The 18,144-nt window shown below is 34.7% G+C and overlaps 1 protein-coding gene across 9 annotated transcripts in view; it reads left to right on the top strand.

The window, feature by feature from the left end:
• DGKI (diacylglycerol kinase iota) overlaps positions 1-18,144 on the top strand; it is a 311,737-nt gene that overhangs the window by 149,002 nt on the left and 144,591 nt on the right. For all 9 annotated transcript variants that reach the window (XM_087431348.1, XM_087431314.1, XM_087431324.1 and 6 more), the window contains 2 exons: positions 1,383-1,456; positions 2,903-3,014. In XM_087431348.1, coding sequence (XP_087287474.1) covers positions 1,383-1,456; positions 2,903-3,014 — 186 coding nt within the window. The remainder of the gene's footprint in view (positions 1-1,382; positions 1,457-2,902; positions 3,015-18,144) is intronic.

Genomic DNA, 18,144 nt, shown 5'->3' with positions numbered 1-18,144 from the left:
AATTTCAATAATACTTCTTTCTATAGTGCAGCAGTACTACTTTGCATGCTATGAATGTATCACGTCCTATTTTTGAAAAGTTTTAGTTGCTTACAACAATAGATTTTGATAATTTAAGATGTCTACATTTTTTTCTTCATTGGTATACTCATCTATGAACTCATTTTGAGTCCTTAAATAAATTGGGAGATTTCATGTTTGCTTAGTATCTGAGAGTATTGTAAAAACACCTTCAATCAATGTCTAGAATTTGATTCCTATCTAAATAACATTGAAAGGACTTTGTTTATTTAGGGCTATAAGATTTCCTGGAAGCAATTTTTGAGAATGCTCATGAAAATTAGGCTACATCAAGATCAGCTGGGGAAAGAATGAGACCACCTTGACTGCTAGCAGAATCATTGTACTTAGATTGAAACTCCTCCTAAAGAAATCTTTAAAAAATTTGCTGGGAGCTTGGGAATACTTCACTCCTCTCTCCAAAGGAGAAGATAATGGGAAATTCTGTGACGAGGGTATCAGGAGAGCAAATATAAAAGCAGGCGTTGACATTGAAAAGTCTATAGTTGTGACTAGAGTGTTCCTCTTTTGACTTTTGTCACCAGTGGGAAACGAGAAAGGGAAATGAAAGCCTTTTCTGTGATTAGTCAGAGGATACTCTGGAGGAAAGCACTAACTGATGAGGAAAGCCACACACAAGGGGACCAAGGCCCAGCCGGCCTGAGGCCCTTGAGACCCAGGGTTAAGTTCAAAGTCCGGTAAAGCAATTTACCTCAGAAGACCGAAGTCTATAAGAGATTAAATTTATAGAAGCAAATCACTAATGGAGATAATACTAATTTATAATAGATACTTTTTAAAAAGCTTGCAGTGTATATCCCTTTCAAATAGTTTTCAAAATGTGTTTAACCTTTTCAAAATAAAAATGATCTCAAAAAGCAAATAACATCAGTGGTTGTATTCATGACTGTTGTGTGAATCAGATGATTGTGATGGAAATTGCTACTGCCTTAGCTTGAGGCTTCATTTTTTAAATTCTTTTAAAGCATTCATAAATCTCGTAATGTTGGTACTACAAGCCTGAATATCTGATAATAATCCAAGGTTAAGAAAGATAGTAGTTCCTTTGATTGTGAGACCAGAGAAAAATCATTTTGGTCAAATGGCAGCTTTGTTTTTACATTAAATCAAAACAAAACCGAGCTCTGAACCCTGGGTCTGGTAATAAATTTTCAATCATAGTAACGAGCATTCACTTAAGCAGAGATAGGAACAGGGGCAAGATCATGATATATGCTGTTGTCAACCTAGTTATCTTTGATAATTTTTTTAGACTTGTGACTACTTCCAAACCCTTGTTTTTTCTGCTTTGATTGTTGCAGTGTGATGGAACAGATCTCACCCCAAAGATTCAGGAACTGAAGTTCCAGTGTATAGTATTTTTAAATATACCCAGGTAAGCTCTATTCATATTGTCCTTTGTTTGATGTGAACTCTGTTTGACTTGGGGTGATCTGTTTTCATTATAGAAAATTTCCAGGTATAAACAATGAAAATGAGTTACCTTAATGGCTTATTGAGGGTTTCAGAACTGATAATTTTGTTCTCCTACTTGGGTTGTTTAGTATTCTCTGTGGTAGGTGGTTTTTTGTGTGATATGGCATGCGTGGTCTGTATTCACCCGTCCTTGAGAAACCCAGGCATCCCTCTGAACGAGAACATTTCAATTTAATTCTCAATTACTGATCCCCCATCCCCCAAGAAAGATAGACTTGAATAAATCCCTGTTCTCAGTTTCCCAAAAGCTGTTAGGAAACCATCCAGCCTGATTTTAGTATGGAATTCATTCACAATCGTTGCCAGATGATTGCTCTGAAACAGTTAGGCTAGCATTTTCTAGCCAGGATGTCAACTCTCTTTGGTGCTATTATATACCTCAGGAGAAAGAAGTATTTAAGATTAACTAGTCTCAAAATAAGCACATTATCTCAGTGGCATACAGTTAGATTCTAGGCTCCCAAGCCAAGATTTTAGAGGGGATGGATCTATGACCCTTTGTTATGTGCAAACCAGACAACTCAGACACAAAATCTGCAAATATGTTCTATTTAGACTAAATTTAATTGAAATGAGAATTATACGTAACTCTATGGCTAGGAAAACGTACTATAGTCTCCTGATTACTTTTGGCAGTGCTCAGTATAGTCATTTACAATCTATTCCAGAAGCATTTTCATCTTAGTTTAAGTGGAAGGCCTAGATTCTCAGGATACGTTGTTTATTAGCTTTCTTGAATTTTTTTTCTCTTTTGCTTATTCTTCTCTTTTTCTTCTTGTTTCTCTCCCTTCCCCTCTTTGGATTTCACTTCCTCTACTTTTTCAATTTCCTTCATTTCCCCTTCCCTTTCTAGTCTCATATCTTCTTCTCAACCCTTCTTCACTCTTTCATCTTCGGTTACTTTTCTGTTGTCCTGTGTGTGCTTATTATCATAGTTATGTGTATAGTACTGAATGCTTACCCACCTCAGTTCCCTTTCCTTTTTCTACTGGCATGCACGTGTCTTTCTCCAAGACCAAATTCTGAAACCACCTGTTGATAACTCATGATATATCATAGAAAGCTGACATATGAATCATTGAGTGAGAAATGTTGCTAAATAATGACTTAGGAGAGAGTTGGGCACTAAGGATGGCTTTTGTTGTAAAAGTGTGGCCCATTTTCACAGATTCATATTTTGGAGATGATGAGTCCATGTTCTTTTCTATTGCGAGATGTGCATCAAGAACAGAAAACTGTTCTTATGTGAGATAAACACTGGATCTAACTACAAGTCAGTCCCTAATGATGATGATCATGAGGGGAATGGAATAAATTTAATTCTGTTTTTAATCTTATCTTGCAGATATTGTGCTGGCACAATGCCCTGGGGGAACCCAGGAGATCACCATGACTTTGAACCTCAGCGTCATGATGATGGTTATATTGAAGTCATTGGATTCACCATGGCCTCTTTGGTGAGCAGTACAGCTCTTTTATTGAAATGAAATGTATATTAATTAGTTTAATCATTTCACAGGTCTTTGGTATAGTTTTCTCTCCTGCTCTATCAGTTTATAGAATTTATGCAATATAGAGTTGCTTAGGGAAAACAAGAACAAAAAGTAATTAGGTCACTAAGAAAATTGATGCAAATTTGTTTGAACTTCAAAAATAAATGAATATTATTTATTAATTTTCCTGATAAATTTTCTACCAGAATAAAATGTAAAATTTTCATGCTAATTAAAAAGCATTATGCCACCGACACATCCCAGCATCGATGAGGAAACTTTGCCGTTTGATACTTTTTTGGTTCACTGAGGACTTGAGTGTTTAGATAAAAAGGAAAGTGGTCTTTTGCATTCATCTTCATCTTGCCGGCTTAAGCATAAGATGAGCATCTCCATTATCACAAGATTCCTGAATATAGAAAGACATCATTATTATGACATTAATGAATATTCAGTTGCCACAGTATTAAGATTACCTTGCATTTTAATTTTGTTTGCTTGCATTAAAAAAAGTAAATTTATAGTGTAAGTGTAATTTCAAGCAGGTCTTAGCCATGTATTTCAACATATTGTTGAATGATGAGGAAGCCAATTAAACCAATTAACCAGTTCTTATCATTTTATCTGGTGTAAATCAAGCCACATTATCAGTTTATGAAGCAAATTAAAATAAAGCTTCTACGTGCAACTCTTGGCTTGTGCTATACCTTATGCTTGAAAGCAAGAAGGTTGTATTTCTTGTTCTAGACAAACTAAAATAGCTCTTTTTCACTTGTCAAGTGGATTCCAAATGACTTTTCCTCAATCATCTCGAATTAGTGAGATTTAACTGAATAACATATTATCAGGGATGTCCATTACCTGAGATGGTGATGTTGCTTGTTAAATCTGCCGTCTCTAGAATGAAATCATTGTTAAGTGTAAAAGATTGGGCTGGAATTGATTTAATTTTCAGGGTTGTAGCTCATACACAGTTCTTTCTCTCCAAAGCTCTTTATGCTAATTACAGGCGAAGACTCAGCCAGGAGCAAATAGGAATAAGTGCAAGAGATGGCAGGCTGAAACTGGGTAGTTAGAGGAGAGCTTAGTGGAGGCAGTCTACAAATAGTGAACTAGATTTATGAGAAGGGACAATGGATGATGGTATATTCCTGAGCTGAAGGTGCAAAGGCAAGGAAGCAGTTGACTGTACCAGAAAGAGAACTATTTGGGAAGGACTACCTGATAGGAGTAGTGTTTACTAAGCAGAAGCAGCCAGCCTGTGTCAACCTGGCGGGGAGGGAGCCGGGGACATAAATACAGTGACCTCACTCTTCTTGCCCTCCAAATCTTCTGCTGGCACCTCCCTCTGGAGAAGTCTAACTGGAAGCCAGCGGACAAGGGAGCCACTGATACAGTCTAAATGAGTCAGCCTCACAGAGCAAAACAGAGGGCAGGGAAGGGTAGAGTGCCAGCCAAGAGTGGCAAGTGGCAGATATCCATCACTCCAGTGTATCTCTAGTACACAGCAGAGAGCCTGATACCTGTAGTTGGCAATGAGTAAATGTGACAGAATGAATGAATTTTTCCGGGAGGAGAAGAATGGGACTTGGCATTCTGAAAAAAGGGAAATTTACATAGACTTGAAAGTATGAGAGTTCATAGTCCTCTCTGGGAACTGTAATTAGCTTTATGTAGTTTAAATGTTTAAGTGAAAGTGAGAGTGGTAGATGATGCTGGAGGTAGAGAGGGGCCAGATCATGGAGAGCATTGTAGAATTTATCTAGGAGTTTTGACTTTATTCCAAGGTCACTGGGAAATTAGTCAAGTGTGTTTTTTTAAATAAATATTTATTATGGGAAAAGTTCAATATAAAAATAGATGAAACAATATGTTAAACCTTCATGTACCATCACTCAGCTTCTATAATTATCATCTCATGGACAATCTTATATCTGTCCCCACCTATGACCTCCTCCCTTATATTTTGAAGCAAATCCCAGAGATTATATCAGTTTACCTATAAATATTTCTAAATGTGTTCTTAAAAGACTTTGTTTTATGAACACAACCATATTATTTTAAAAAATTGAAGCAATAACATCTGAATATCACTAAATATTTACTCAGTGCTTAAATTTCCAATCGTCTCCCAAATGTCAACTGTTTCTTATGCTCTGTTTAATCAGGATCCAAATAAAATTCTTTTGTTGTGGTTGATTATTTGACTCTTAAGTATCTATCTGTTTCCCTTCATCTCTTTATTTTTTCATTGAGTTTTTGAAGAAACCAGACTATTTGTTCTGTAAAGTCTCCTTGAGCCTGAATTGTGCTGATAATATCTCTGAGGCGTCAATTAACATGTTCTTCTGTCTTCTCTATTTCCTCTAAGTTGATAGTTGGATGTCGATGCATCAGAAACATTTTTTTCCCCAAATTTACTTTGTAGGTACTATTTTTTCCTTCCAAAAGAGGACAAGTAATGTCTAGTTGTCTCTCTTTTTTTGTTAATAGTCTTTGATCAGTGTGTGGATCCAGCAATCTATCCTTTGTTTATTACCTGGAATATTTCTATAAAGAGAAATTTCTGTTCACCTACTATTTGTTACTTAGTTATACAGTTTGTATAGGAAAAGCAGGGTAAGTGATTCTTTTTCTTTATATATTTTCAAAATAATAAGTTAGGTCACTAACATCCAGATGGTGACTGTGGTTTTAAAATGGCGTCGAATTTTTGAACACTTATCTCATTAAGAGTTTGAGTCTATGTTCCCTCATCTTGAATCTGGGTGGGCTTACAAATACTTGGCAAATCGGGTACAGTGGAAGTGATGCTAGGCAACTTTTGAGGTTGGATCATTAAAGGCCATGCAGCATGTGGGAAATATGGGCAATATTGATGGTCTCTAATGAATAGGAATTTTGTAAATTCAAGGTAATACTTGTTATTTAAAATGTCTCACTGCTTTCATTCATTTAATTTTAGTTATAAATATTTTTAGAATATTTATAAATACTATAGTTATAAATACTTTGGAATCCATAAGTGACAGTCTGCTAAGTAAAATGGTTATGAAATGGACCGAAAGACAAGCCCTGTCCTCAGGGTGCCCACAGTTCAGTGCTGTGGGGGGACACGACGATGTAAACAAGCAGTAGTGGTCTGATGTAGTAAATTCTGGGAGAAAGACGTGTGAGGATGGAAAGGAGAACTGAAAGCAGAACAGTGTTTATGAAATGAGGATATCAGCAAAGATTCCACAGAGGAGGCAGGAGTCTCTATGCATGAGATCTCGAGTGGCCATCCCATAGAGGGATCAGCCTAAGAAAGCGTGGTGTACTAGAACCAGTACTGTGGCTCAGAGAATGACACACGTGGGCCATAAATACATCGATATGGAGAAAGAGAGGGCGGAAATAGGTTTTTTTAAACTGTTCATGGGGAGGTTGAGGGAGATGGCATAAGACAGGATCAGATTTGTGGTTTACAAAGAGTACCTCGATGTCTGTGTGGAAGGCGACCAGAACCTCTACTGCTGGAGGCAGATGGACAAATCAGGACATTGGTATCAAAGCCCAAGTGAAGACACGAGACCTGGAAGCCTGAAGAAAGAAAGTGGCGATGGAGATGGAAGGGATTGGTGAATTCAAGAGTTATTTTTAGTAACTTTTTGTGGAGGATGAAAAAGGAGTATAAATGAATCCCAGGTGGCTATCATAGGCCATTAAGTAAAGGTGAATATATTAAATGAGGCAGAAAATGCAAAAGAAGAACAATATTGCCAAAAAATGAACTCTATTTTATGTAAGTTCAATTTGAAACCCCTGTGAAACATCTAAGGAGATCTAAAAATGAGCAATTTGAAATATATGTCTAGAGCTCAGGGATCCCTCTTGTTTGGGAGAGAGTGTTTTGGTGGGAGTCTATCAAATCCTTCTCTCTCCATTCTATGATTACCGGGAAAGAGAGAAAAATAAGAGTAGATGAGCGCTGGTGAAAAGAAAATGGACTCCTAAAACTATATCAATTATTTTTCTCTCTTTACGTGGTATAAATAATATAATACGTGCATACTAGCTAGCACCAAGTGTATGACTGAACCTCAGATTCTAGTGACTCTAGATTGCTTGCAAGACAATAAAAATTCTACCTAGAAAAGAGTTAAATGTGGTTTATACTGTGCAGTTTTGAACATCCTATGCTCTCTAAATAATATTGGCATATATTTCCATATTTCATACACATCTTACCTTACTATTCATATAGCAGTACACCAGTGTATTTTTTTTGATTCAAGATGAAATAGTTTTATTTTCAGTTCTTCAATTTCACATTTCTTGAAACTATTATATTAATTATGGTTCTAAGAAGGTAAGTTATTTGAAAACTCTTACATCTGTGTAAGATGATTATATAAACAGAAGAATGTAGTCATTTGGGTATATGTGAGTATATTTTTGTGTATTTAAAATATTCAGAGTGGTACTTTCAGAAAGATTTGAGATAGAATTACTGGAATGGGAAAAACAGATTGTTTCTTTTAGACTCTTTATCTTGTAATTGCAAATTTCAAAGCAGAAGTCTTCAATTCATTTTACGTTGAAACGCATTCCTGCTGATTAAGATGATTCTTCATTGGGTGCTTGGTAACCTGATTACCTTTTTGGATTCTACACAGACCATAATCAGATGTTGTAATTTGTATTTATTTCTGCCATTATATTTGTGAGGGTCCTTTCATGTTGAGTTTATTTCTAAGTACCAATCTAAAACTTTTCAAGGCAGTTCAAAGCATTATTCAGATTGAGGAGTTGGGAGCCTAATCTGCTATGTGGTATGAAATCCAAAGATTTCAGTCTCCTAAACTTTAAAGAAAGCACAGCCAGTGTTCTTTTTGTTAATTGAAATTAAAATATGTAGGCTCTTTTATATGTATGAATTAGAAAAGCAAAAGGTTATTCAGTGAGAAAAATTACGTGGAGAAGTTCTCAGGGTTGAAGCTGTACGCATACCAGAGAGTAAAATCTTTTATTTATTTTTTTCAGAAAAAAATAATATTAAATGGTTGCTTATTTTGATAATACACATACGTATAAGAACTAAAAGTAAAAATATCAGTTATAACCACATGATCCATAACTAGTTATATTTTGATGTCTTTTCTTCCAATTGCTTTATTTTTATGTTTTTAAACGTACAGGAAATCGTATTATTGTAAGTAAAACCCATACTACAAATGGCTGCCTACTCTTTCATTGCATAAATATATATCAATTTATGTAATAATTATTCCTTTATGAAAAGTTTCCTTTGTGAAACTTTTAGGTTTCTGGATGTTTGGTATTATAATTAACATAATTGTTCATAAACCTCTGTTCACATTTCAAATTATTTTCTTATGACAAATCCCCAGGAAAGAAATTACTGATTCAATGACATAAACATTTGAAAGCCTCTTAACAAAAAGTATTAAACTGCTTTCTAGAAATTTTGTATTGTTTACTTGCCCAACAGCAATGTATGAGTATACCTGATGAGAAGTGACTGAAATTTAACACCCTACAGGTGCTGAAAATGTGTTAATGGATAGAGACAAAAAACTATTATACTATTAACAGTTGATGAAACAGAATGAGAGGAGAGAATAAAATTCCATCCCTAGAAAGAAAGAAAGAAATTATGTATGTTTTGTACAGATAATTGTGTCCTGCTAAACAACAAAAAATGAAAGTAAGGATAAATTGTTATCTTTATTACCTTTTATGTCTTTTTTTGAAGTGTCTGTGGTTTTTGTATATTTTAATGGGCTGTTTATGTTTTATTGTTGAATTGCAGGAGATATTTATATATTCTAAACACAAGTCTTTTGACAGATATATTTAGTGCAAATATATTCTCAGTCTATTCTTATCTTCTTATTTTCTTAATGTTTCTTTTGATGAAGTTGAAACATTCTTACAAATTCCAATTTTATGAGGTGGGCTTATTTTATGTTACAGCTTTGTGTGTCCTTCTTAAGAAACTTTGCTTACTCCAGGAAAGGTTGGGAAGATATTCTCCTATGTTTTCTTCTTGAAGATTTATAGTTTCAGCTTTTATGCGATTCAGCTCAAATTAGTTTATGTGTATTGCATAAAGTAGGTAGCAAGATTCATTTTTTAAAGTACATTTATCCACTTTATTTTCCAGCACTGTTTGTTGAATACACTTCCCTTTTCTATAGAATTACCTTGGTGCGTTTGCCCTTCAATTGTGTGTGGGTCTATTTCGGGACTCTGTTCTGTTCTGTTGATTTATTTGTTTATCTTTATGCTGGTACCACACTGTTTCGATTACTGTAGCTTGATAGTAAGTCTTCAGTCTGGTAATATGAATCATTTCACTTTGTTCTTCTAAGAGTGTTTTGGTTATTCTGTATTTTTTGTATTTTGTATATATGTTTTAGAATCAGTTTGTGTTTACAAAAAACTGTTGGGATTTTAATTGAGATTGCATTGAATCTATAGATAAATTTAGGGGGAATTGGCATATTAACAATATTGAGTGTTCCAATCTGTAAACATGCTGTATTTCTCCATTGATGTAGTGTCCTTTAATTTCTCTCAGCAGTGTTGTAGTTTCAGGGCAGTTTTCTGGTTCTTGCACACTCTCTGTTAAATTCATTCCTAAGTATTTTACGTTTTTTGATGCTATTTTGAATAGTAATGTTTTAAATTTCACATTTATTATTGCTACTATATAGAAATATAACTAGTGTGTGTATGTGTATGCACACGCACATTTACACACATGTATCTATCGACTTTGTCTTTCAACTTTGCTAAATTCACTTATTCTAGTAGTTTTTTATAGATCCCTTAGTTTTTCTACATACACAGTCATGTTATTTGTGAATAAGGACAATCTTACTATTACCTTACATGCCTTTTACTTCTTTTTCTTGCCTTATTGAGCTGGCAAGGGTGTTCAGTAAAATATTGAATAAAAGTAGTAAGAATAAACATGCTTGCCTTGTTTCTGATTATAGGGGGAAGCATTTCATATTTCCTCATAAATTTGCTGTTTAGTTGTATTTTTAAAAATAAATGCCTTTTATGTAATTAAAGAATTTTGATTCTATTCCTGGTTTTCTGCGAGTTTTTATCGCAAATAAGTGGTGTATTATATCAAATTTTTTTGTATCTAAGAAAGTGACATGATTTTCTCCTTTTTTTATATTATGAATTCCATTGATTTTTTTTTTTATTGTTATACTAACCTTGCATTTCTAGGATAAGCCCCTCTTGATGTATTATCTTTTTTTATATTGCTGGATTCAATTTACTAATATTTTGTTAAGCATTTTTATGACTGATTATCAAAGACACTGGTCTATAAATTTATTTTCTTGTAATATTTTTATTAGGTTTTGATATCAAGGTTATGCTGGCCCCATAAATTTGGATAGGAAATGGAGTTTTGCTCTGTTTTCTGAAAGAATTTGTGTAATATTTGTATCTTTCTCTTAAATATTCTATGGAATTTCCTAATGAACCATCTGGCCTTGAGATTTCTTTGAGGCAAGAATGATATAAAATTATTCATGTTTTCTGTTTCTTTTTGAGTCAATTTTATTAAGTTGAATTTTTCAAGGAATTTGTCCATTTCATCTAAATTGTTGAATCTGTTGGCATAAAGTTGTTTACAATGTTCTGTTATCCTTTTAATGTCCGTAGGATCCCCTCCTCCATTCCTGGTACAAGTAATTTGTTACAAATCTTTTTCTCATAGTTTTGTGTTTCTTCTTTACTTTGTGCTATTATTTCCATATATTTTACTTTTACATACATATAAACCCCACATTTCAATATTAGTATTTTTGCTTTAAATAGTCAGTTTTTTTTTAAAGAAATTGAGATGAAAGAAAAATTGATGATTCTTCATGTGTACCCACATATTCGCCATTTCCATCATTCTTCATTTCATCCTGTTGATCCAAGTTTCCATCTGGTATCATTTTGCTTGAGTTTGAAGGATTTCCTTTAGCATTTCTTATAGTGCAGGTCTTCTGGAAATAAATACTTTCAAATATCATTTTTCTGGGAATGTCTTTGTTTTACCCTCATTTGTTGAACTATATTTTTATGGATATAGAACTCCGGATTGATGAGTTTATTAACTTGTTTCAGCACTTTAAATATGTTATTTCATTTTCTCCTGGCCTCCATATTTTATGATGAAAAGTCAGGTATCATTTGTATCATTATTCCCTTATATATAGTGTATCTTTTTTTGGTTTGTTTTTGAGATTTTATCTTCATCTTTAAAGATTTTCTCTGTGTGGTTGTATCACTTTCCTACTGCTGCTATAAATAAATTACCACCAACAATGGCTTAAGACCACACAAATTTATCATCTTACAGTTCTGGGGATCAGAAGTCTAAAATGGGTTGGTAGGGCTGTGTTCCTTCTGGAGCCTCAAAGGAAGAACACTCTTCCTTGTCTTTTCCAGCTTCTAGAGGCTGCCTACATTCCTTGGCTTGTGGCCTCGCATCACTCTGACTTCTGCTTCTGTCCTCGCATCATTGTTTCTGATGCTGACTCTCTTGCCTCCCTCTTTGCCTTAAAGGACCCTTGTGATGACATTGCCCTCCCACATAAATCCAGAATAATCTCCCCATCTCAACATCCTTAATTTAATCACACCAGAAAAGGCCATTTTGCCACGTGAGGTTTTCATGGTTTCTGGGAATTAGAACATGGGCATCTTTTTGGTGGTTGTGGTGGTGGACATTATTCTAGCTTCCACAGTGGTTTGCTTTGTATTAGCTTCACCGATCTTCTTGGACCTGAAGGTTGTTTTTTTCCAATGAATGTGGGATATTTTCATGTATGTGTTTTCTGCTCCATCCTCCCTTTCCTCTCCTTCTGGCATTCAATTACATGTATTTTAGATTGCTTACTACTGTGTCACAGGTCATGGAAAAAAATAAAAGGTTTTTGTCTCTGTTTTTCATATTGGGTAATTTCTATTGCTCTGGTTTAATGTCCACTGACACTATTTTCTGCAGTGTCCAAGTTGCTCTTAAGTCCATCCGTGATCATTTCAATTTTTCTCTTCATTGTGAATCACGTTTTCTTATTTGCATGTCTAGTACTATTGATTATATGCTAGGTGGATGATATGTTGTATAGAGCCTGGATTTTGTTTTATTGTGGTCTCATGTATCGTGTTATTATTACATTCTATTCAGTTTTCCACTTCGTGCTTTGCAAGATACAAAAATAAGTGTGATATAAAGGACAAATACTACTAGCGTAGCGTTAAAAAAAATCAGAGTATGTTTCTTCTCAAGTTTATATAAATCTGTTTTATCCCATTGCAACAGGATATATTGTTGATTATATGACTACACTATGCTAACTCTCTCAGGATATGACTGATTTCAGAGGAGTGATTGTCTATGGAACTAGCTTTAAAGCATGGAGTGAATTTTTTCGAAACTACACCACTGAATCCCAGGCTAGTTCTCACCATCAGCTGTGAAGCTGAACAGGCCCCTTTTGTGCCTTTTTTTGCCCCCTGTGAACTCACGTTGGTAATGACTAGAATCTACCTCTATTGAACAAAAATGAAAAAAAAAAAAGGCACAAGTATATGAGTAATCCCAGTGAGAAAGAGTGCTTAGGTTTCTACATTGTAAGAGTCTTATTCATAAAAACGTTTTCGGCCCCTTTTGTGCCTTTTTTTGCCCCCTGTGAACTCACGTTGGTAATGACTAGAATCTACCTCTATTGAACAAAAATGAAAAAAAAAAAAGGCACAAGTATATGAGTAATCCCAGTGAGAAAGAGTGCTTAGGTTTCTACATTGTAAGAGTCTTATTCATAAAAACGTTTTCTTAACCTAGTAATTGCTCAACTTTTCTTAATGATCAGAAGGAAAGTTTTTCAAATAAAGCCCCCTTCCCTTTTTTAACTGTCTTCCAGTTCATTGTAGACACTGGCTGTGCATTAATCCCATGGTTAAGATAGTCAAGGTGAAAAAGAGGACTCTCGGTGGGCTGTGGTGGAATTTGAGAGCATGAGATTATAGGTACAACCTAGGATCATAAAATGCTAGTGCTAAAACAGACTGTAGCAGCATACTGGAATCTCATCACTTTACCTATAAGGAAACCAAATCTATGGAATTATTTTTGCTACAAATAGTTACTCGTATGGGCAATAATTAAGGAGATAATAATATTACCACTGTTGATGGTATTTAGACTCCCTACAGCATGTATTGCGGTAGGACTTTAAAACACACCCACATCCAGAAATCTTAATACTTAATAGAATGAAAAAGGCAATAAAACGTAATGATATTGCTTCATGACAATAAAACAGCTTGCAAAAACTTGTATATAAAAATATGGGTTGGATGATAATGGTGGCACTGCAAATTGTTTAAGTAAAGTTTCTCATCTTGGTGACTTAGGGTAGTGTGTCAGAGAAAAAAAATCATGTGAGATAGTTCAGTTGATGGTATTAAACACAAAAGAGTAGTTACGGATGTTAGAAGAAAAACTGAAAAGAGCAACCCTTAGATAGCAATCCATAGATTAGCAACTGCAGAAATTCTCGTCCACCTCCAGGGCTGGAGGGACAAAGGGAGAAGATGGTGTTATTAGCGTTCAGGAGCCAGGGCCACCAGGCGGTGGTGGAACCTTGGAGAAGTGGCCATTGATGGGCTGCGCAAGAGGGTCATCAGGCAGGAGCTGGAACTCTGGAGAAGGGAATCATGCTGTGGGAGTTGCAGCCACTGCTGGGCTGCCCGTCGGAACTGAGACCGTAGAGACAGCAGTGGCCTGGAGAGAGTGCTTTCCGGTGGGAAATGAAAGGAGGTGAATCAGCCTCTGACAGAGACTGCTTGAAAAGAGAGTGACAAGGAGAAATACTTGTTCTCTCCTCTCTTTCTGCTGGCTAATTTTTATATTTATATTTTTATTTCTTGCTCCTGGGCCTTTAATACATCTGAGTTTGTATTTGTGTATGATGTGAGGTAGGGTACTGGTTTTATTTTTCTCTATAAAGTGAGAAATATTCCCAACACCATTTACTAAATTATCCATCATTTCTCCAGTAGTTTATAATACCACAAGAACATAGTCCATGTCCTCACACATATGGGTCTACTCTCTTCTCTTTTCACTTCCCTTGGCCTTTATGTCTTATCTGGTGCAAACACCATTATTTGGATGACTGTATCTTTGAATGTTATATGTCTTAATATTTAATAAGGATAGTCTATTGCTCTTATTTTTTCAAAATATTCTCCACCATTTGTGAACCTTTATTCTTTAAAATTAATTATAGAATCAGTTTGACAAGACTCCTCAAAATGGTATTTCTGATATTAAATTGGAGTTACATTGAATTTATATATTAATTTGGAGAAATTAATATCATTAGAGTATTAAATTGTCCCATCTATGAATATGGCATGGCTTTCCATTTATTTAGGTCTTCCCTTATATCTTCAATAGAGTTTTAAGATTTTCTGCATAAAAGTTTTATGCGTTGCTTCCTTGTTTTTGTTGATATTATAAATGTCATCTGATTTTCTATTATTTTTTTATTTAGCTATTGCTAGAGTGGGGAAACATTATTGATTTTTTTATGTTGATAGTGTATCCAGCCATCTTTCTTATTAGTTTTAATTCTTGGCCTGTGAATTTTCTTGGGATTTCTATGTATGGGATGATAACAGTGGAAATATTAGCAGGTTTGCTTTTTTTTCTTCCAAGACTTTTTTTCTCTAATTTCATTTCCTTGACTTATTATATTGTTCAAGACATCCAATATTATGTTGAAAACTTTCATTGCTAATGAAAAACTTTGTCCCTTGAAAGGACTGCTTCTAAATTTTCTTTACTCTGAATAATACTGTCTCTAAGTGTTTTGGTAGATGACCTTCATCAGTTAAAGAAGTTACTTTCTACTTCTAGTTTTCTAACAACTTTTATCTAAAGGCACTGAACTTATTTTTTCTGTGTCTTTTGAAATAGTAATATGGTTTTTCTCATTTAAGCCATAATGTGGTAAAATTACAATCATTTATTTTCTATTTTTTGTGTGTGTATGAGGACGATCAGCCCTGAGCTAACATCCGATGCCAATCCTCCTCTTTTTGCTGAGGAAGATTGGCCCTGGGCTGACATTCGTGCCCATCTTCCTCTACTTTATATGGGACGCCGCCACAGCATGGCTTGACAAGCGGGGCATTGGTGCACGCCCGGGATCTGAACCTGCAAATCAGAACCCCCCAATCATTTATTTTCTTGTGTTGAACTATCTTGAATTCTTGCAAAAAACCATTATAGACCATAATTTAGTTTTTATGCAATAGACTAGGAGAAGCAATTTTTTTTTATTTTGGTATGTATGGTTATAAATATAATTTAGGCTAAAATTTTGTTTTCTTATACTGCCGTTATCTGGTTTTGTTATCTCAGAAGCCATAGCATCATATTACCTAAAGCAACTTGTATTAAATGGATGCTGTCTTTTTTTAAAATTTAGGTAAGATTACTTGTATAACGTCTGGTCTGCTTGGCACATTTGAGAGTGGGGTGGTAGGATGAGATATATTTTTGGTAACTCTTCCAATTTTTTAAATTGGTTTAATCTATCCAATTTCTGTGTTTATTACACCAAATTTTCTAAGTTAAATTTTTTTCCCAGAAGTTTCTCTTTCTTATCTAGGCTCTCCAATTTATTAACAGATAGGTCTTCATAACATTCTTGTATGATTTTCAAAAATTTTTATTATATTTTTAGCTACCGTCTTTTGCTTATTTTATTTTTTAATAAAACAAAAATAGTCTTACGTTTTCTATTTTTTGTTATTTAGTCTTACAAGACTACCTTGTTAGTCATAAAAAGGAAAAACCAGATTTTAGTATTATTGATGATCTCCATTGTTTATTCTCCATGTCACTGATTTCTGCCTTGGGCATTTTGTTACAGGAGCCTGGGAGTCAGGGGCTGGAAGCAGTGGTGAGAAAGTGGGGGCGGGGGGTGGGGGCATGTGCCCTTCTCTTCTCCTTCCCCAACCCAAGATTGCCCATCATTTCCATGTGACAGCAGGCAGAATAAAGACTTGAGTAGTAAGAAGGAGGATGATAAGGCTTGAAGGGAGATGGAGAAGAGTATTCTGGGGAGGACTATAGTGTGGAAAGACGGAAAGTCTCAAGCCATACCTGCGAAGTAAAGGAAAGTTGTTATGGGCTGAGGGCAATAAATGGTGATGGATGTACTTCCTTCAGGGCTGTCTTTGTTTTCCTCTCAATCACATGCTACCAGAAAGGCAGTATTTGAAGTTTTCACAAGAGTTATACATACTAGCTTGAACAGATAGTTGAATGTCTGTCGTTAATAGACCTATGTATTATTGTTAGTTAATGATTCATTCTAACAAATCATGGGGATGTTTCCGGCTATTAGGACCTGTGCCTTAATAGGATGTTAAACCTAGACCAATCTGAGTGATGAAAAATAATTATTTCTAATAAATATTTAAAAAATTATCTTTATTCTAACTTTTTCCAAAAACAATATAATGTGGCTGTGCTAACGATAATAGAACTGTCTTTATCCTGAAAAGCTGGTTCCGGTAGTTTCTCTTGTGCCTGTTTAGTGATCTTGGATTGATTCTGGAATGTGAATGGGACTGCCACGGACAGCTATTGACCTCTACATGTTTGTGGTATTTGCTGTTGTTCTGTTGTTGAGGCTGAGAAGATGGCTTAAACGTGCTCTATAGTACTGTGTATGCCTTCCAATACCAATGGATTGAAAAGTATTTAAGCAATTTTCAATCCTGTTAAACTTAGAGGAATAAGTTCTTACCTGGCAGGTTCTGTGTTTTTGTCATTAGGCCCAGTCAAGACTGGGAAAAAAAGAAAATGGGATTTCATCTAGTGGATGAAGGGATACAGGTTTGTCAGATAAATACTTGAAGGCAAGGGAAATATATTGGAAAAGTTCTGGAGATAAGATAGTGGGTCGAATCCATAGATTAATTTAAATGGATCCTTTAAGTACAGCCAGAAAAACTTTCAGCTGGATAACAGAGGACGAGGGAATAGGCCAAAAAGAATTTTAGTAAATTCTCACTTCATTCTCTTCTGCTTTCTTGTTCTCCCACTAATTGAATAAAATTATATATAAAGCACACAATAGAATACTTTTTAACATGGAAGGTGTTCAATGATAAGTTCTTTACTTCTCAGTTTTTAGTCTATTTCTTTCCTTCCTTTCTGTCCCTTGGTGTTCCTTCTCTATTTGCATTTATAGATAATCAGGTTTCTATTGTTCAAATTAATACAAATGCAAAAATAATTCAGAGCATCAGATAAATACAAATATCTAGCAACCAAATAACTGGAAGCTGACTTCACGAATCTCCGTTAACAGGGTTTCTTCCCCATTTATGATGAGACATATGGAAACAAGCTGATAGTATGTATTTTTTTTTTTAATGTAAATCATTTAGGTTTTAGGCTAGAGTTAATATTTGACTCCTTTTTTAAGTTTACTTCATTATAAAATAATTGATACTCAAAATGCATTATAATATAACCTTATTAAAAAACTGTTCAGCACTATCTACTAAAGTGAAGTATATGTCTAAACTTATGGCGTAGCAATTCTACTCATTGTATGTACCCAAAAGAGCATGTATCCACCAAGAGATAAATACAAGAATGTTTACATCAATAAGAGCCCAAAACAGGAAACAATCAAATGTTTACCAGCTGAAGGTACATAAATATATTTTGCTATATATTACTCAAAAATAATGATGAGCAAAAGATGTCAGACACACAAGAGTACAAATTATATGATTTATTTTATATGGAGTTCAAGTTCAAACAAATTGACTCTCTGGAGATAGAAGTCAGAATAGTGGTTTCAAACTGGTTGCTGGGAGGAATGTAAATAGATTGCGAAGGGTCACATGGAAACCTTTTGATTGCTGTGAAGTGCCTAAAGCTTGATCTGGACCGAGAGTCACATGTGTATAAAGATATTCATCAAGGTGCATAATGTAATTTGTGTACTCTATGCATGTTATAACCAAACAT

The sequence above is a fragment of the Ceratotherium simum genome, chromosome 1, assembly GCF_057802395.1.
Source record: "Ceratotherium simum simum isolate JZ-2026a chromosome 1, ASM5780239v1, whole genome shotgun sequence".
Taxonomy (NCBI): domain Eukaryota; kingdom Metazoa; phylum Chordata; class Mammalia; order Perissodactyla; family Rhinocerotidae; genus Ceratotherium; species Ceratotherium simum.
Note: the sequence above shows the minus strand (reverse complement) of the source record. Positions and strands in the feature narration are given on the sequence as shown.